Source organism: Natrix helvetica, assembly GCF_964273705.1.
Source record: "Natrix helvetica genome assembly, chromosome: 2".
Taxonomy (NCBI): domain Eukaryota; kingdom Metazoa; phylum Chordata; class Lepidosauria; order Squamata; family Natricidae; genus Natrix; species Natrix helvetica.
In genome coordinates this window covers 151,681,688-151,703,303 of record NC_138552.1, presented here as the reverse complement: position 1 = coordinate 151,703,303, position 21,616 = coordinate 151,681,688, and the positions used below count along the sequence as shown (strand labels likewise).

Here is a 21,616-nt window from a genome sequence, read left to right as displayed (position 1 = left end):
GCATTTCAAGTCAAGAATCGCTCTCCAGCCGCCCGAGGCCTTGGGAATAATATTCCTAGAGGCACTGGTTGGATAGCCCTGATGTCCAAAATGTGTTGGATGCCTCCTGCATTAGCATTAATGTTTTTCTCAAGAGTATGGAATGATCACAGCCGTCCGTTGAGGGACTGAGATAATAACTGGGTAGTACCTGGTGGCCAGGGAGTGGCCTAAAGAACTTATTTGTCTCAGTCCAATCAACGAGAGGACAAGATCAACCCATCCTGGATACTATTCCCCTCACTATGGAAAACATTGACATGCAAATTTGGTATCCAATACAGATCTATTGGAGCGAAACTGAAAGTCATCTCTGCTAGGTTATACAGGAAGATGACAAAAATGTTGTTTCACTTCACCCACCTTATCTGGGAGAGATAAGGGACTGAGAGCAATACTCCCTGGCAATCAGCAGAGTTTTCAAAAGAAACCTAATTGCCTCCAATTCCGGCAATTTGCCATGTACAAAACTTTGGGTGACTTTAAGTTTTAATTGACTGGCTAAATGAATAAAATACCATTGCTATTTGTACCCTATCTCTGCCTAAGAATTTAGACAATACACAGAATTAGACAATTCTTAGGATATCTATTTCTATAATCAGCTTAACCTTTATATGTTGGAAGTGGCTACTTTTAAACACAATTAAACAAGTGGCTACTTTTAAACACAATTAAATAAGGCTAACATTCTACAACTGGGCTTCCCACTTATAACTGTGCCAGTGAAAGCTGAAGCATCAAAACTGCTGAAAAAAGAAAATAAATATCCCTTTGAATTGCAGTGCTGTCGAAAAATGACTAAAACTACATAGGACAACCAGAAGAACAAATCTCAACACTAGATTCTGCACTAATAATGAAGCTAAAGCTTAAACATTCTGGACACATAAGACAGGAAAAGGCACTGGAAAAGACCCAAAAATGTAGAAAAATTGAAGACAATCAAAAATAGGTCAACAGAAGACTTAATTGTTTAGACCTGATTAATGATTGATAATCAGTGATCTCCATCAGAACCCAAAGATGAAAATGAACAAATAAATGAATAAATCATGTCTGCCCTCCCAAGTTACGATTCTTAAAAATACTTATTTAGTGGTTACAAGAATCATAATTATTGCAAGATTTTTTTAAAATGGTCACTTTAATGAACTTTGGCGCCTGCTAAATTATCCCATGGAGTCCTGCAAATATGAACATAATTCTCCCCTCGCTTAAACAGCAATAGCATTTGGACGTATATACCACTTCACAGTGTTTTACAAGCTTCTCTATGCAGTTTACCAAGTCAACATATTGCCCCCAACAATCTGGGTCCACAAAAGGATGAAGGCTAAGCCAACCTTGAGCCAGTCAAGGTCAAAATCCTGGCAGTGGGCAGTTAGCCTGCAATACTGCATTTTAATCACTGCATCAACATGGCTCACTTGAATTTGGTCCCAGCTCTGGAATGTGATGATTTCCTCATCAGAATATTTCTGAAAATTAATAAAAGGAATTAGATGGAGTATGGCAGCCATCAGCAGTGAAATTGCCTAGCTTACAGAATGGGTAAAAATGGCTGTCACTATACTTAATGAAAGCCAATGAAGCAGAGATCAAATCATGTAAGTGCATTAACCTAGCATTAGACCAGGTAGAAATTCAATATGTCATCTGCAAAAAAGATCTTTGAATACCTTGTCTCTCACCTTTAACAAAAAAAAACAGTGCTCCACATAGTTCAGGGGTGTCCAAACTTGGGAACTTTAAGACTTGTGGACTTCAACTCCCAGAATTCCCCAGCCAGCACGGCTGGCTGGGGAATTCTGGAAGTTGAAGTCCACAAGTCTTAAAGTTCCCAAGTTTGGACACCCCTGACATAGTTGCTGCTTGAAAGGCGTCCACAAGACAAAAGACTCTGGGAAGGAAGGAAATAGCCATCTTGTTTTGTTCCAAGCACTATTGGCACTGTTAAGGACACCAGTTTGGTATACGGTATTTCCTTTTCTAATCACTTTTAGAAATTGCTTGGTAATTGCTTTTCAGCTACTACTTTGGGTCAATGTGTTTTGCAGCAACAGTGAGGGTTCCTTCAATCCTTATTGAAAAGCAACTTTTAATAGAAGTTCAAGGACTTAAACAAAATCTGGAATAAAGAGCCAAAAGGTGATCAAAATATTGATTTTTTTTTACAAAGTAAAAGTATAAAAAGTTGATGTTTTTGCAAACTAAAGGTATAAAATTTAGGAATCAATTATAAGAACCCCTCTTTTCTTGTTCTTTGTGTTACTCCCATTGTATCATGGGGTCCACAGAATTATAAGAACATTTCCTGTGGGAAAATATGTTTGTTTTTAATTCTTAAAAAAAATACCATAGGACGGGACTTTGAAGGTTGGACACTAAAGACTATAATTAAAGGAGAATATTAAATTTCACTTACTGATACACAATGGAGGAAAATATTCTAACATTGGACATATTCCAGAATAGTTTTGAACAAAGACCCAGAAATTCATTTTAGGAGTGTTTGCCTCTAAGAAGCTATGGAAGAGAAACAAGTTTTACAAGGCAAGTTTGAAACTGATCTGAAAGTGAATTTAAAAATGACAAGCTCCAAGAATGATTTAGAAAAAGATATTAAACTAGGTATACAAAAGAAACTAATGCCTAATAGGTAAAAAGAGATATATAAATAACAAACCAACATAGTGATCTGGATTTGATTTCTGGGGGGAAAAAAAAGCGCCATTTAAATGAATGGATTACCTTAATGATTGCCATATTTAACAACTGTGGCAAAAATGTCAGAAAACCACTTCCAGGACATGGGTGTTTCATTTTACAACCGTAATGACTTATGACCAGATTTCTGGTCCCAATTGCACCTGGAGGTTGAAAACTACCTTTTTCTTTTCCTACACCTTCTTTTTAATTTTTAACATTTGTATTAGCTTTATTATAGTTATAGTTTTCAATAAAATTACTATTAAAAAAAACAAAAAGCATTGTCTTACTCTAGCTAAAGTACAAAATAATATGTAATTGATAAATTACATTAATAAAAAACAGCCTTCAGAATATTTAAAGAAGCAACAATTATATGACAGATTTTAGTTTCTGTAGTCTTGTGGGGGGAGAGGGAATGATATTGGATGTATTTCCTTTAAATATTTTGCATTGCAAGAAATCCATACCAGCTACTCAACTATTAAAACTTAATACAAAACAGCATTTTAAGAGAGAAGTCCTCCCTCCTTCTGTATCAATTCAAATATAATAATAAAATTTAACATTACAAATATAACTGGAGTCCAGAGCTCATATACTTCTATAATTTCTATACTAACTACCTGATAAATTAATAGTTGCAGGTTTCCTGCACCATTCCACATGAATAAGTCGGCCCTCAAATTTTTAACCAAAATATCATGACAAATGTGATATCCACAGATAAGCCAATTGTGAAAATTAAAACATACAAAACTTTTGAGGATCAGCTTAGGTTGAGTATGTATGGCATTCTCTGTTTTTCTAGGATTGCCCTCATATCTGAGAGAGATCAAGAATATTTAGGGATTTTTTTTCTTCCTTTATAAACTGATCTTGTGGCTGCCCATTATGACACAAGCTCATTTTGTGTATAAGCTTCTCCACAACAGCCATTTTGTGTCAGCAGCTACAATAAACTCTCAATTTTCTAAAACTTCCCATCACCCAAAGGTTTGCTTTATCTATCCCAGTCTGAATTCAGCTGCTAGCTCTCCATTCATCCAGGTGGTATATAAATTCTCATTGCTTTGTTCCCTAAACATCTATTGACACCCATATTTCTAAAATCAAAATATTTATTTATTTTTCTACAGCATTAGAAGTTATTTGAAGTATAGCCTGCAGCTAAGAAAACAACAGTATGTAACTAAGCCCTGATAGACCGGTTTTACCGGAAAAACACATTAACAACAGGCAATTGTTGACTTACCACAAGTTGTTTAGTGACTGTTCAAAGTTACAACAGCACTAAAAAAAGATTTATAACTGGTCCTCATATTGTACAACTGTTGGGAGTGTCCCCATTGTCAGGTGATAAAAATTTGGATACTCAGCAATTAGCACGTGGGAAAAAAGAAGGCAGAGCCAAGAGAGGACTCAGCCTGGAATCATTAGGTTCCCACAAATAGTTCAAATTCAGTCCCCCTTGAATTCCATTAACTCTTATCCAACACCAATTTAGTGCTGATTGTTAGTTCACCAGATTCTTGGTATAGGCTTGAGCAATAATCTCAAAGGACAAAACAGTATTCTCATATATTCTATCAGTATTAAAACTTAGAGCAGGGGTGTCAAACTCACGGCGTCACATTGTCATATGACATATCGTGACTTTTCCCTCCTTTGCTAAACTGGGGTGGGCGTGGCCAGCTCATGACGCATCTGGCCTGTGGGCCGCAAGTTTGACACCCCTGCCTTAGAGCAATCCTGTACTTCTATTATTTCAATCAGAAAGACCCCAGGTTGTAAAAGAAACTTCTAAGTAGACAATTTCTGCAGTATCAGTAGTGCTGATTCAAAAGGCTGACATTCACAAGTTAACTAGGAGTCATATTAAATTGCTCCTGCTAATAAACAGTGCAAATTAGCCTTATTATACTAAATCTCTGTTGCTAAAATTTGCCTATTTCTCACACGTTTTCTTCTGGTGTACCATTACTGCTGTAGCAGGTGAAGGGTGAAGCTGCTATATGAGCACAGAATAGGAGAGTATAAACCTTAAAGCATGTGTTTCATGTAATTTGCTTCAATGCAAAATGAAACAATATCAAATTTATGTGGTAGCCTACGTTGTGTATACATTATTATAAAAGGAATGCTTATTATTATTAAGCATTCCTTTACCGTGAAGCTAATCATTCTTTTTGCACCTGCTCATTTTATTACAAATAATGTAATCCTTTTCTTAGGCTGAGTATATTTATTCCCCACAGCCAAAAACACAGTAAATGATTCTATTAAGCCCGATTATTCCTCGCAGCTCACTTTTATACCTGTAGGGAGTTTTGGCTTAGAACTCTTAGTGTCTTCACAAACTAAGTTCAAAACTTGTTTCCAGTTTGAGATGCAACATTTTAGATTGTCTTTGTCCTGATTTCTAGAATCGATAATAATGACTTTTTCTGCCATGAGATTAGCAGCTGTAGGGAACCTCTTGTCTATCAGAGCAACCCATTTCTATGGCAACAACAAAAAAAAAAACCCCAGCAATGCCAGAAGATACTTCTGCCTGCTGCAATCTCTGGGGTCAGACCAAACAAAGACAAAACATAGACCTACAGACCCTTGGAGCAAAGAAGATCTTCATACAACAAGGACATGACAGGTGATGATTAAAATTAAAATTCCTCGAGGATGAGAATTGTTCCTAAAGATAGTTGGCATGTTTGAGATGTTTCACAATTAATAACAAACAGGTTAGACCACAACTTATCTGTTACATGAAGTCACTAGGTTAGATTCTTAATGACCTTTTTCATGCTTCAGGGGAAAAATCCAACTCCATATAAATGAAACACAGCAGCATTTTGTACAACTATCTAACAACATACTGATAAATTGCCAAAACAATATTGGAAATTAAGCATTTTAGTCAACTTTACAATGCAGTTCATTGTCTCTACTTTGTCCACATTCAAAGACTATTTATGAAGTAAAGACGGCTTTATTATTTAATTAAAAGAGATTTATCTAGATGCCATTGTTCAAGAGAAATATAAAATAGGATTCCCTCCCCCCCCCCATCTATTCATGTCTGTGAATTGTTTCAAGCAATAATGGAGTACTATTAATCAGGTTCTTCTACCGAATTGCATCCATAATATTAGTCTACACACTGAACAAGAACGATTAAAAGCAGTATGTGATAAGAGAGACAATTTAGAGTAGTGTTAAGGCACCAGCTACAAACCAAGTGATTGTGTATACTAGTTGTGACTTAGACAAAAAAAAAAACCTAGCCAATGAGCTTGGGTTAGTTATGCTCTCTCAGCCCTAGAGACAATGGCAAACCACATTTTAAAGTGCCGTTAAAAAAATGCAGGAACTTGCCCAGGGTCAAGACTGGTTTGAAAGCACAAAGGAAAAAACAAGATAATAACGGAATAGATCTAGAAACTAGTTAACAAGTTATCTTTTACAATGTGGAAAAACTGTATCATTGATTAGCATGTATCATATGTCTATCCATGAACTCTCTGCCTTTTGAACTCATTTAATCAAGAATGAAGAAAATACTGTATTATTTCTGCCTAGTTCTATTGCCTACAGTTCCATAAGGAAAATCACTAATAAACATATTCTTAATGAAGAGTTAATCTTTCTCCATTGCTATAGCAGGTTACATTAGAAACAGAACCTTAATTAAGATGGCATTCCAAAGCATACTTTATCTAAAAAAAAGTTAATCACTCACAGGATTCTGTACTTCCTTGTCTTTCTCATGTGGTACTGGCAGTTTCAGAATTTCTTGCTCAGTTAAGATAAAATACTTTCTTAGCTTTCCACGTGTCTTGCACATTTATTTTATGTAATGAAAATCATTCTATATCACCTTTCTGCATACTATTAAAATAATGTACTTAATTCAAATAATCACATAGTAGGGCAAGGCAATATATTACAAAAACATTAAAACCAATAACCCTTTCGAGCAGGGGTAGTCAACCTTTTTATACCTACCGCCCACTTTTGTATCTCTGTTAGTAGTAAAATTTTCTAACTGCCCACCGCTCCACAGTAATGGTGATTTATAAAGTAGGGAAGTAACTTTACTTTATAAAATTTATAAAGCAGTTACAGCAAACCCCTACCCACCATGAAAGTTGGAACGCCCACTAGTGGGCGGTAGGGACCAGGTTGACTACCACTGATTTAGAAGATACAGCTGGGCACTCTTTCAGAAAGTAATAAGAGTAGCAACTAATCAGAACTCCAAACATGTCCCATTGTGCATGGGCAATTTAAGTTAATATCTTTTTTCCCACATGCCCTGCATCTCCTGTAAATCTTTAAAGCCTGCATAGGTTTATAAGGATTTTGCAAATGGGCAAACATACTACATCAACATTTCCTTCATGTACCCACAACATGCTCTTAAAATATTAAATATTAAAGTTTGGTGATAAAAAAACACAGGAGATAAAATGGCCCTATATAATACCATAAGGCAAACAAACCATGATGCCAAACAGATAATCTCTCCTCCTAACCACAATCCAGTAGAAAAAGCACGTGTAATCAAAATACAATGTTCCAAAACGTAATTCTGCAGGTTGCCCAGAAAGAAACTATGGCCATTAGGATTGAAATCTGCCAGTAAATCCAAAGGTAGTAAAACTGTACCTTCTTCAGGTTTCTAATATAGACCATCTACATTTGTGATTAAAGTAGTAACAATACTATACCCTAAGCAAAATTTGTCTTAACTTTTAAGATAATTGCTAGCCTAACAAAATACTTGAATTATAATACTGATACAGTACTCCTTTGTGTTAAGTTAGCATATTAATGCTAAGCAAAGCATAGCTTATTTTGTTGCCCAAAAAGATAAAGTATGCTTAGCATACATCCTTCAAATCAGAAAAAAAAAGAACCAAATCAGATGTTCAGTTTCTATTTTAAAGTCAGGGACAAGCCCTTGATTGCGATTTTAGTTATCAAACAAATTGCAAAAAGAAGTATACCTACTTCAACTGAACTGGAGAACCTTTTTATCAAATGGAAAATAAAGTCACTGTACTTTATATCAAAGACAAAAGTAGGACATCACTGCTCATCCTTCTCAGTGCCATCCAAAAATTATTAATATATTTCTGGACTGCCCTCTTTATAGCACTGCAAGTCATTCCATCTATTCTTGGATTTTGGTTCACTCTTTGCAGCTTCAAAATGAACAAAATTCAATCAATGCCCACAGTTATTACAACTATAGACTTGCTGCCATCCTAACCATAGCAATATGAATCTTTATTAGGTGTTCATAATTGGATTGAGCATGAGTAACTATTCCCCAAAATCAGTAAATGGAAGAGACAGCTTAGGTTACAAAATAATGATTTGTCCTTTAAATCTTTACCTTGTTGTTGCTGCTGCTGCTTAAAACAATGGAGAAATAAAGATATAAAGGAAGCAGGAATTCAAGGCAACAAGTATAGAAAACGAAGAAATAACAAATCATATGTATCCAAAGTCAGGAATAAGGGATGCTATTGCACAATTGCCTATTAAAATTGGCCCCAAAGGTAGCCAAGGATACAGATGAAAAATGTACAGTATATGAATTAAAGGGTTCAGTACATGAAAATGTACAAATGGGATACATAGATGACATAGATAATATCAGCTTCCAACTCAAAACATTTGAAAAATAGCCCTAAGGAGCATCTGTTTATAGTGACATCTGCATGTGCATGTGTGTTTTGTGCAGAGGAGCATGTTCAACTCAGGACTTGCTGAGACTTCTCTAATGAAAGTTTTAAACAAATTCTTAAGACAGTAAATAAAGCTGTCAATTTTGGACAGTTTAAATATTGTACTCAACTTTGTAACTGTTATAGTTCAACAGTCGTTGGAGATGAAGAATTATTGTACAGTTACTTATTAGTCCACTGTAAAAGAATTTTAGAAAGCATTTTAATGTATTTATCACAAAATTTAGAGGTAATCCACCAACAATGTTGACAGAAAATATTGCATAAATATTGGATCTAGGCAGCAAAAATCTAGATGAGGAGCAGTAGATGGTAGCAAAGAGATACAAAAATTCTAACTCCCACCTGCCATCTATCGGTCATTCAAATGTTTGCAAACCAGATCTTTTAGTCTTGCTGTAAATGGCTTTTACACACTTAGTCCTTACTATTGAAATTTTTATTTTCCATAACTGTTTTGTTATAAGAAATAGCAATAAGATAGGTGTATGAATGATATATAGTCCCTGAATGCTCAGCAAATATTAGTAACATCCATACTGTCTGCAAAAAAGAAATATTAGTGATATAATGCTAATACACTCACATTGAATGTTCCTGTAAAGTACAGCATGAAACATTTTTGACAAGACAGCCAATTGTTTGAATACCAGTCCCGTTAGTAATGTGGAGAGTAAATCTAAACTATGTAAATGTAAACTATCTCAAGTTAATCTTGTAGGATACAATGTTGCTCAAACTTTTTCAATACAGAAAAAAAATCATACAATGCATAACATTCATCCAAGCTAAGGAGTTTGTGGCTCCACTGCTCTCTGTAAAATTACTTTCCAATGAAATTAATGGGATTTAAATATCCTAACGTTTCATAGCATCCCCCAGCAACTTCCCTTGTGGGAAACCAACCCACAAGCTCAGAGAATGAACCTCCACCCTCACCCTACACCCAAGTTAGATATTCGCCACTATCGCAAAACACTCCCTTATGTATACATAGTGTGATTTCTTCTATGTTGTATATTGGGGATTTCATTCTTTCAACAAAAAAAAAATTGTAACAAGAAGCCAGTGATCTATCTACTTCTAAATAAAATGAATTTAAAAGTGATTCACTACTTTATTCAAATCATACTATAGGAATCGAAGTGTTGATATATAAATGCTACTCAAAAAGAATTTCAACTGTGTTCTCTCTCTACTGTTTCTTTTCTTATTCTTCAATTACCAATGGTTTTGTTTGTTTAAAATGTTTTTACATTGGTAAATACTTGTTATCGAAAACATTTTGGAGTGAAAAGAAAGATAATTTTCTATGTAATTTTTCTTAATAAGTTCACATCCATATTGAATCCCCATAAACACTTCTTAATACAATGGAAAACCTAAACAAGTTTAAAACTAACATTTTCACACCTATCTTTTCTGCAGTGTGACAAAATGTACCACTTTTAGTAAGATGTAAACTTAATTAAAATACATACTAATTTTGCTGTGAATTTTAATCATCCGGAGTAGGTATGCCTGTTTCTGGGAAATAACTAACTTATGACATTTATGAACTTTACAGCCACCTAACATTGCATCTTTTCTTACAAAGCATAGTGTTAATACCAGGATAGTATTCCTCTGCAAACATCAGAATACACTGCAGCTATTTAAAGATACAGAATAAGTATGTGCCATTCACACAACGTATTGTCCATTTGTTAACTGCAAATTGTTAAAGCCCCGCAAGTATCTAGCATCTCAATCTCTCTCTCACCAGCCAGGTGCCACTATGACTTCTTAAGGCCAAACAGATACCAATGAAATCCTAACCGTCCAGGGATCAACCGGAATCTTACCCCAGGTTTTTAAAGGAGCCTGAATTTCTCACCACTTTAAAAAAGAAAATAAAAATACAAGTCAAGACCTTTGGGTCCAAGCCTACAATTTTAAAGTCTGCCTTCATCACCTGCCTACCAAGACTTTTAAGTAGGCGTGTTTTTTTTAACTTGCAGGTTTTTTTTCTTCGCCTTTCAGCAAACAAGCCAGGTTGCTCAGGACATTGCATTGAACCACAGGGGAAAGGGTTGAACGGTAGGCAAAGCAAGCAAATACACCCACCCTGAGCACGGGACTCCACATACATACAAAAGGACGAAGGCGCCCATCAATCACGACCTCCTCATTCCTACACCCCACCAATCCCAGACCTTCGCGCACCGTTCTGCACCGAAAAGGAAGAGCTTTTTTTTTTTTTGCAAGCCACACTCGATGCATTTAAGAAAGGCTGCTACTTTGGGATGCGGGCAACGCTGGCTGGATGCAACTGCGGGGGAGGCAGGGGGGGAAAAGGTCTCGGAGACGGCGAGGGGGGAGGGGGCTCGAGGCGGTGAAGCTGAGGTGGGAGGGGGCGGGAGGGCTCTATTCTTCGCCCTCCTCCCCTCCCCACCTTTCGAAAGGGGCAGCTTTCCCTGCGCGCGCCCGGGCTCCTCACCTGGTCTATGGGTAGCCGAATGGCGTTGCTCAGCGGCTGCAGCAGCGTCGAACCTGTGGTGCTGGTGGCCATGGCGGAGAAGGCGCTCCCCCAACCCACCCCACCCACCCCCAAGCGGGGGGCCAAGCCAAGATGATAGAAGAGGGAGAGAGCGCGAGAGAGAGGAAAGGGGAGAAGGTCCAGCCGCCGCCACCGCTCTCCTCCCTACTGCCTCAGAACATCGAAAGCAGCAGGGCAGCGGCAGCGCGCAAAAACGCCCCAACCCCGAGTGGCGGCGGCGGCGGCGTGACAAGAAGAGGGCAGCAAAACTCGCCCGGTCAAATGACGGCTTCCTTGACCAATCCCGAGGCAGCTCCGGCCCCAATTGATCGAGGAGAGGCGGGACCCATCGACACCCAACCCACCCCCACCCCCCACAGACCGACCGAGGCGGAGCCCGACGGCTGCTAAATGACAGTGCCGGGGCTCAATACCGGCGCTACTCTGGCGTTGCGTGATGGGGGAAGGGGGGAGGGAGGCGCCCAATGGCCGGCTAGCCGAGGTAGGATCAGGCAGCTTTGGGCTTGCCCGCCTTCCTCAGCAAGATGCTGCCGCTGCCGCCGCCGCCACTGCTTGCGGGGGCGGGTCAGGCACGCTTGGCTGAGGTGTCCCACCCTCTCCCACTTTGGAATAGCACGGGTTGAATGGGAGGCTCCTCGGCTGGGAGGGAAGCAGCGCCTGTTTAAGGAGAGAGGAGGGGGATGTGTTATTTAAACAGGAACGTCCCCATTGATAATATGTGGATATAGAAAGGAGCAAGAAGGGGGGAGGGCACAGTGGCTGATTCATACACAAGGGTGAGTGGGATGATGGTGGTGGTGGTGATGATAGTTTATCATGCAGTCAGCCAGGTGAAAACCTTCCCAATGCCTTCAGATAGACAGATGTTCTTATTTGACAGTGTTAAAGGTATCATCTCTAGTCAAAACTACAGTTCCCCCAATAGTAATGCATGGCTGTGAGAATTGGACCCCAAGGAAAGCTGAGCGTGGAAGAATTGGTGCTTTCAAATTGTGGTGTTGGAAAAGACTCTTTTTTTTTCAATCAATTTTTTATTTTTTATCATCTTTATACATATCAGTGCGTGAATGGTGTGATAACTGGGTAACATACATTTCGGTATACATAGTCTTATTATTCCTAAATATTACATTTCATTTCCATTATTTAATATTATTTATACATGCCTTTTATTATCACCTTTCATTTTTGAACCATCTTTATATCCTTTTTTATATCTTAACCTATTAATATATAAGTATTATTATTCCCCACTATTTTCTATCCCTATTTTAACTTTTTTCCCTCCTTTCATATCACTATAATATTGAAAGACGTGTTTTCCACCTATTTTGTTGTTTATATTTCCTTAGTTAAATCAAAATTCCATCCTTCATTCCTCCATTATTCAATATCTCCTTATACAGTTTTAGTATCAATCACAATCATTTATACATTTAGAGTACTTCTATTCATATTCTTTCCAGTTCTTCAATCCATATAATTTTACTATTAATACACATAATGTGTAGATTACATGTTTAGATTAATTCAAGGATGGGTGGGAGGAGGAGGATGCTTCATCACACAGTCAGCCAGATGTTAACCCTGAAGTTGTCATTTAAATCTGCCTATCAAATCCTTCCCAAGGACTTCCAATAGACAGATGTTCTTATTTGACAGTGTTAAAGGTATCATCTATCCTCAAAACTATGGTTTCCCCAATAGTAATGTATGGTTGTGAGAGTTGAACCACAAGGAAGGCTGAGCATGGAAGAATTGATGCTTTCAAATTGTGGTGGTGTAGAAGGCTCTTGAGAGTCCCTTGGACTGTAAGGAGTTCAGTCAATCTTTAAAGGAAATCAACCCCAACTGTTCTTTTGAAGGACAGAAACTGGGCTGAAGCTCAAAGACTTTGGCCACCTAATGAGAAGAGAGGACTCATTGGGAAAAAGACCCTGAAGTCAGGAAAGATTGAAGGCAAAAGAGGAAAGGCACCGCAGAGGATGAGATGGTTAGATGGTACCATCAACTCAATGAAAAGAATGTGAGCAAACTGGCTGATAGTCCAATTTTCACAGCTCAGCCATTCTTGTGTATGAAATTAGTCAGGATACAGTGGAAGACAAGTGCCAGGCATGCTATAGTCCATGGGGCTGCGAAGAGTCAGAAAACAGTGACTGAACAACAACAACAAAAGGTGTCATCGCCAGGTGTAAGCTGTTGCAAGTAGAGCTGCATTTTGCAATTGACTGATGGTGCTTCTGTAATGTTTTGTGATTGCACTCAAGACACCTATTACTGTTGGTACAATCTTTGCTTTCTTTTGCAATAGTCTTGAGTTTGACACCCCTTATTTAGATGATCATCTTGTTGCAGCTAACCAGATGGTCCACTGTTTTTTTAGCTTCTTTGCAGAAACAGCATTTGTAGTCTTCTCAATTCTGGTTTTGTATGCATTTGTTCTTAAAGCTTGGTCTTGTGCTGCCAGAATTAGTCCCTCTGCCTCTTTCTTCAATTTTCTTGCTGTCACACATTGCTTTGCTATCTGCTTTGTCTGCTATTTTTAATGTACTGGCCATGTAATGCTTTACTTTGCCATGTCTCTTTTCTGTTCTTCATTTGGTCTTTTTTGTAGGCCAGTTTGGATTCTCCAGAAGTCAGTAAGCCTTCATGGTATAGATTCAATGCATCTTCTTCGCTTCCTAGAGATATTCTTCTAATGCTCTTTTTTTCTTCAACACTGGTGTACATGCAACATTCCGTGCCGACCTATTCCCCATATCAGTGCATGGATGAAGGGCATGATTCATTATTTTTCAGGTCTTCCTATCTATGGCCTTTAGTTCTGCTTGAGCCCAGTCCACTGTTCCAGCTTTGTATCTAATGACTGGAATTGCCCAGGTGCTAAATTCCTTGATGGCATTTCCTCCACTGGGTTTGAACTTTAGGATCTTCTTCACTCTCTTGATGTATTCACTTCCAACCTTTTCCTTGACTTCAGTGTGCTTGATAATGTTAGCTTGAAGGATGCCCAAATATTTGTTGTTATCATCTTCATTCAAGCTCTTGATGTTATTTCCGTAGGGCATCCTGATTCCTTGAGTTTTCACTGTTTTTCCCCATTTGATGGTGAGGGCGGCTGTATATTTGGATAGTGTTGAGCAGTAACTCTATTTCAGATGATGTTTTTCCATGCAGCTTCAAATCATCCATGTAAATTATTATCATTGCTAGTGGTGGTCAGTCCAGTGCAAACCATGTTCTCAGTCACATGAATTTGTCAAAAGCATCCTTTCTAATTCCAGGAATTGTTACCATTATGAAGAACAGATAGTTATAGCTCATGATCCAAAATGCATGCACAAGAGCATAAAACATGCTGTCTGTTTATTGCAACAATCAAATGAATCACCTCAGTCCCATGACCAAGCATAAACCTTCCCGTGTTGGTTGATTAGCCAAGAGGGGAAAAAGGGATGTTTGTGAGCTTGACCATCTCTCATGTAGTCTAGCATTTTTAAAAGATCATCAATATTCTGTAGAATGTATGCCCCAGAAAAAACAAGCATCAATTATTATTTTCCTGCTTCATTTTGCATTTTTCCATAATGGACCAGAACTATTACCAGCATTTTTTTTATCTGCTTCTTAAACTACTTTAAAAAAAATCTGTTACATATTTTGGATAAAAATTGCTTACAGGATTTTATCTGCTCCATTAATGATTCCTAATAATAATAATTCCCAGGAGTAGATGATAATTGTAGATAACTGTATAATGCCCACTCCAGAAGGAATTTGCTGAACTCCTTTGGAATTCCTTGTTAACAGATAAAAAGGATAATATATTTTTCAGACCTCTCTTTGCAAAGCCATCTGTATGCAAACTGAAGTGATCGTTAGATGAATGTATAGTTTGACTACAAAATGCACCCTCTGGTGATTTTAAAATGATGTTTGTAAAATTAGCTACAGTGCTCCTGTGGGTTATTTGTTTTCAGGGCATAATATAAACAGCATAATCCAGCTTGGTTCAAAAGAGTTTACCCCAAAGAGCTTGGCATCTGATAGACAGTTTTAAGTCAAAATCTGAAAACAGAGTGACAAGAAGAGCTTAAATGGAATTGTCTACATGGCGTCCACCCAACAAATTTCATAACATTCACCCATCTTTGTACAAAGCCAACAGGATAGTAAAGGTTGAAAAAGCTTCTGTCCTATCTAATCCCATTCCATTCCAAGATCACAATCCAACCAAGAATGCCAAATTATGCTTGGTTAAGGAGAAGAATGACTAAAGTTTGGTGTAATGATTAAGGCACCAGGCTGGGAGACTGTAAATTCTAGTCCTGCCTTGGGCATAAAACCAGCTAGGTGACATTGAGCCAATCCCTCTCAGTCCCAGGAAGGAGGCAATGACAAAACCACTTGGCAAATCTTGCCAACAAAGGTGCAGGGACTTATCCAGGCAGCCACCAAGAGTCAATACTGACTCAAAGGCACAAAACAAAAGATTAAAGTAAAAGAGAAAAGGTGCCACAGCAATATCTCATTCTATACCACGGTTGTCCTCCCACCGCTGCTAAGGGATGCAGGTGGAAGGAAAACATTGTGTGATGCGACTTTCAATTTTACTACCAGTTTCTTGACTCTGCTTTCTCAGAAGTCAGTTGCCGAATGCCCAAATGTTGATCCTCTCACCAATGAGACCATCATGCAATGGGCGTAAATGTGAGGCTTGGCAAAGTTATTTTCTTTGAACCTTTGTAACTTTGAAAGATCACTAAACAGAGCAGTGTTTAAGTAAGGTCTATCTGCATAAGCCCCAGGTTGTTACTCAGATGATAGGTTGTAGCATGGGATAAATTTCTCTGGTGTCATTTAGAAGCTTGCAAGAGTGAACGTCGATGATGGAAACCAAGAGAAACAGTACATGATTCAAAAAAGTGATTCTGTCATTAAAAAAAAACTTCACAACATAAATCTGCCCTGATAATTTAGTTTTATAGGTTAACCTATCCAGGGATGCTCTAACCATGAACATCAAACACTATTTGCCAGTAGCACACCCAAATGACACACCAAAAGGAGGAAGCAGCCAATATAAAATGATGAAACTTTATCTTCCACCCTCGCCCTTGTGACAAGATCATATGCTAGTTTGGAAAGGGAAGGGTCTGATAGATTGACAGCTGCAAGATCCTTATTTCTAATGACTAAAACTACTCTTTTTATTTTGTTAAATACCTGGTCCCAAATATATTAAAGTAACATTCTTTTGTCTACCAACACACGCAAGCGCAGGCTCCAAATGTACAGAAATGTAAATCTCACCCTATTTCTATAGTATTTTTATCATTTCAATATCTGGGGCCACCAATTCATGACTGAGGAATCATAAAGGATTAAAATACTATAAACAATTGACATTTATACTCTCTTAAAATTTTAAACTTTTCTAAAAATTACTTATATTGATATTGTTTTTTTAAAATGTTCCTGGGGGGGGGGGAGATTCCACAATTAACCAAAATATTCAAGTCAATGGTACAGTAGGTTTACACAACTTCTGATGGGGTCTGCCAACAGCCTGCGGAGCTCGCAGCGGAGTCAGACAGCAAGGAGGTTGGGGAGGAACATGGGCAGTCCTGGAGTCTGGGGAAGACTCGGACGAGGGTTCTGCATCGTAAACAGAGAGGGGGCCAGGGCCACCTGGGAGTTATGTGCTGCCTCTGGAGCCTCCAGTCGGACAACAGCGAGGCAGAGGAACAGGCTCCCCCTGTTCCAAGTGCAGACATGTGCAGAGCTGCCAGAAGGCAAGAACAGTTAAAACAGAAGGGACGACTCGGGAGTAAGATTTGGAATTGATTGGCCCCTCCCATAAGACATAAGGGAGGAGCGAAGGCACATGAGTCTTTGCAGGAAGCAACTTGGTTCATGCTGGTCAGTTTACCTTCTGAAAATACATTTGGACTCTTTGCCAAGGAGCGCACCGCCCAGTCACATGATCATAATCTGGACCTTTGGCAACTACCGTATAATAGTTGTAATGTCCTATGATGACATGATCGTTATATGCAACCTTCCCTGCTAGCTTTCCAAATAAAGTTAATAGGGAAGCTGACAGAAAACATACCAAGTCACTCCAGTATGTTTCCCCCACCCATGACCATCCACCAGCCCCTCTGTGTTTGTACTGTGCCTCCTTAGCCACCCACACACCCTCACATATCCTCTCTACACCCCATTGTGCCCCTCTGGCCATCTGTTCACCCCCGTGTTATCTTCCCCACCGGGCAGCAGCTATTTACCTCCCTGCCAGCCTGCCTGCAAGACACCTAAGCAGTGGTGGGTTCCTGCTGGATCGCACCAGATCGCGCGCGCTCCCTTTCAGCGCTCCACCTGGCTTGCGCGCTCCCTTTCAGCGCTCCACCTGGCTTGCGCGCTCCCTTTCAGCGCTCCACCTGGCTCTCGCGCTCCCTTCCGGCGCTGAAACCGGAAGTACAGTCTTGCCCCGCCCCTGGCGAAGCAACGACGCCTGCCTGCGCTCCACCAGCTCGGCTGGGAACGGAGATGTTTCCTCAGCGGAGCGGAGCGCCTGAAAAGACTTTTCAGGCGCTCCGCTCCGCTGAGGAAACATCTCCGTTCCCAGCCGAGCTGGTGGAGCGCAGACAGGCGTCGTTGCTTCGCCAGGGCCGGGCAAAACTGTACTTCCGGTTTCAGCGCCGGAAGGGAGCGCGAGAGCCAGGTGGAGCGCTGAAAGGGAGCGCGCAAGCCAGGTGGAGCGCTGAAAGGGAGCGCGCAAGCCAGGTGGAGCGCTGAAAGGGAGCGTGTGCGATCCGGTGCGATCCGGGAGGAACCCACCACTGCACCTAAGACTTACAATTTGTGAGGTACTAATACCACTCTATAAAGCCCTAGTAAGACCACACCTAGACCACACTTTGTTTGCCTTGGCAAGATGGAAAACAAATCTTTTAAGGTTTTATAAAGTATGTGCCTGAGCTCTTAAGGGGCCATTGGTTTATCATAGTATTTCTCAATCTCACAACTTTACGATTTATAGACTTCAACTCCCAGAATTCTCCCAGAATTCTGGAAGTTGAAGTCCACGTGTCTTAAAATCATTGAGATAAGGACACACTTGTTTACCACAAGTAATTTGAATTACCTGGGGGAGATTGAGGCTAGCAAGATTATTCTGAGGAGCCCTACAAGGCAACAGTTCTCAATTCCAACATTTGGAAAGTCCCCAAAGGGGAATTATTCCTGGAAAACCTTCTAATACATCTGCTAATAATCTTCTAATACAGCGATGGCGAACCTTTTTTGGCTCGCATGCCATAAGTGGGGGGAGCGCAGGGGGGTAGTGTGTGGGTGTGCCACACCCATAATACAATGCGCGACCTCCCCAGTATGCATGCACGCACTACAGGCGCAACCCCCCATTTTTGCATGGTTTTTTTGCCCTCCCCAGGCTCCAGAGGCTTTATAGGAGCCTGGGGAGGGCGAAAACAGCCTCCCCCCCCAGAAGCCCTCCGGAGACTTCAGGGGCCTTCAGGACACTTCCCTGAAGCCTCCGGAGCAGTCAAAACGAACCTCCGAGCAAACTGGAGACTTCCGGTTTGCTCGGAGGGTCATTTTGAGTGCTCCGAAGGCTTCAGGGACCTTCAGGACGCTTCCCTGAAGCCTCCGGAGCAGTCAAAACGAACCTCTGAGCAAACTGAAAGTCCGTCCCGAACTTCTGGTTTGCCCGTAGGGCAGTTTTTTGCACTCTAGAGGCTTCAGGGAAGCTCATGAAGCCTCCGTGGGGCCTCCAGGGGGGCGAGGGAGGCTCATTTCACCCTTTCCAGGCTCCTATAAAGCCTCTGGAGCCTGGGGAGAGCGAAAAATGGCTTTAAAAAAGGGTGAACTCAGCTGGCCAGCGCGCACATTTGCATTTATTTCTTTAAAATCTTGCATGCTTTATCAAGTTACAGGAGGTTAATTTTATCCTATTTTGATTTCTTAAAAAAATAGTACTATGTTCATTTCAATATATACATTTGGCTGCATTTAAGTTATTTCTAGTAAGAGAAATAAATCATAGAAAGGTAAAGGTTTTTTTTTTCTTCTGAGTCATGTTTCTGAACCAGTGACAATATTTGTCATCATGCAAGCAGTCATCTAATTTAGTTTCAAAGATTAAGCAATGCATTTCTAAATATACATGGCATTGCACGGAAACTATGAATGACATATATCTTTCCTTCTCTGCGAGGCTTTATAAAAAATTCCCCACCGTCTCTTATTTGCTATGCATTTGTTGCTTTATTCCTCCTGCAGACAGAAACTCTTAGCAGTATACATACATACAAACATGCTGTAAACCTCTAAAAATGTATGTGTGTGTGCACTTATCAGTTTTACATATCTCTATATATATCTCTATGTCTATATGTATATCTCCATCTACTCATCCATCTATCCCTGATTAAAAAGTAATAAAATAGAATAACCCAATATAAACTCTTGAGGAATATAAGGAATTGAATGCAGTTTGATGATATTTCAATCATAAAGCAACAATAAGATTTTGAAAATAAAAGTTCTGAGTCAACAAGCTTGTGATCTGAAGCAGTAAGCAGGCTTTGAAAATAAAAACTGATATTTTTTAAAAAAAACACCCTCTTTGTCTGGAGCAATCTACATGATTTGGAAATAAATGTTGTCAAGGAAATGTTGGCTTCTATAGCTACTCATCCAAAATCTGTTATGCCAGGGGTGTCCAAACTTGGGAACTTTAAGACTTGTGGACTTCAACTCCCAGAATTCCCCAGCCAGCATGGCTGGCTGGGGAATTCTGGGAGTTGAAGTCCACAAGTCTTAAAGTTCCCAAGTTTGGACACCCCTGTGTTATGCACACTCATGCCTTTTGATTCTTATGGGTAGCAAAGTTGTGTACTATACTAGCTATTCCAGTAAAAGAGAATCTTTATAGTTCATAGTTGAACTGTGATGTCCTTGATGCTCTTTGGGCTTAGTTATTTTCTTGCAGATGTTTCATTACCCAGTTAGGTAACATCATCAGTGCTAGAAGGAAGTGAGTTTGCTCTCTTTTTATGTACTATACAAGTGGTTGACCCTCGTCAATGTTGGTGGTTACTCCCTTGTTCCATCATCTCTTCGTTCTGATCTTTTTAATTTACTGATTTAATTCCAACCAATAACATAACATTGTTTACTTACCTTACTTACTTACCTTCCACATTGTGTAAATCAGCATTAGAGAAGGAAATTGTGACCCTTTCAACTGTATATAGAACATTAAATCTATCAAGGCTCCTGGACAAAATAACATATCTATTGAAGTCCTAAAACAAAATACCTAGATTGATGGAGTCCTTTATTAGCAACCCTATCCACTGTAATGTAAAGGAGCCCCTGAGGATTTTACTCTGCTAGTCATTGCCAAGTATAAGTGGTGGTGCTCATCTCCATTTCAAGACTGTTGAGCCAGCACTGTCGAAAGACATTTCTGCAGTCATGTGGCCAGCATTACATCATGGAGCATTACCTTCCCACCAAAGCAGTTGCATGCTTTCAAACTGCTAGGTTGACAGGAGCTGGGACAAGGACGGGAGCTCGCCTCACTGCTGTGGTGCTGCAATATTCATAATTTTGGCACTTCGTCGTAAACACTGGGGGGGGGGCTTATTGTGTAACTTGGAATGGTCAGTACGTAAACTGTCATAACTCGAGGATTGCCTATGCTGCACTATATCAAGATAGTATTAATGCAAGTGAGATACAACAGAGAATTTTAGTTATTTAGTCATTATATTTACCATGCTTTAAAGATACTACCTCATTGCAAGGCAATATTTCTGAAGGCAAATGTACTATAATAGCCTTGTGTCAATATTTTTACTCAAAAGGAGGAAGATTTGTTCATGTAGCAATATGCATTTTTAATGCCAAAATCGTATTGCAAATTTTATATGCAGCTCCAAGTTGGATCACATTTATTAACAACCACATAGAACAACTGCAGATGAAATGTTTAAGATTTCTTTTAAGTGTTACAAGCTGTGTTCCAAACTCTTTTATTCCCTTGGAAGCTCGGCAATGCCCTTTGAAAACAAAGGCTTGCATTAAGCTTTGGCTGCCAAACTATGTTTTTGAAAGCAAGGACAGATTGCTTCAGGAGATCCCAAATGTATTATTTGTAATTACGTGATTCAATGGTGACTCAAAAGATTAGACCGATTGGCATTGATCCTGATTATTTTCCAGGGCTATGTCAACAACACTTTGTTGTATCAAAGAAAGACTATGGCAGGGGTAGGATTCTATCCAGAGGTGGGTTCCTACTGGTTCAGCCGAGTAGGTAGTAACTCGGCCTGCTGCACCCCTGAACTGGTTCTCTTGGCAGCACCATAGGCACCGCCATCTTGTTTTTTGCTTCTGTGCATGCGCAGAAGCATTTTTTTAGTATTGTGCATGCCCCCATTGCACATCCCTGAGCAAACTGGTAGTAGCAGCAGCGGGAAGCCACCCCTGATTCTACCGGTTCGGCCTGGTTCAGGTGTACCGATAGTTCCAAAGA

At 39.6% G+C, this 21,616-nt stretch overlaps 1 protein-coding gene across 2 annotated transcripts in view; it reads right to left on the bottom strand.

The window, feature by feature from the left end:
* Positions 1 to 11,347, bottom strand: part of MBOAT2 (membrane bound glycerophospholipid O-acyltransferase 2) — a 102,545-nt gene extending 91,198 nt beyond the window's left edge. For both annotated transcript variants that reach the window (XR_014174407.1, XM_081941698.1), the window contains exon 1: positions 10,987 to 11,347. Coding sequence is in view for 1 of the 2 variants with exons in the window: in XM_081941698.1 (XP_081797824.1) it covers positions 10,987 to 11,058 (72 nt within the window). In the remaining variant the exon portion in view is untranslated. The remainder of the gene's footprint in view (positions 1 to 10,986) is intronic.
* Between the last annotated feature and the right edge of the window lie 10,269 nt (positions 11,348 to 21,616).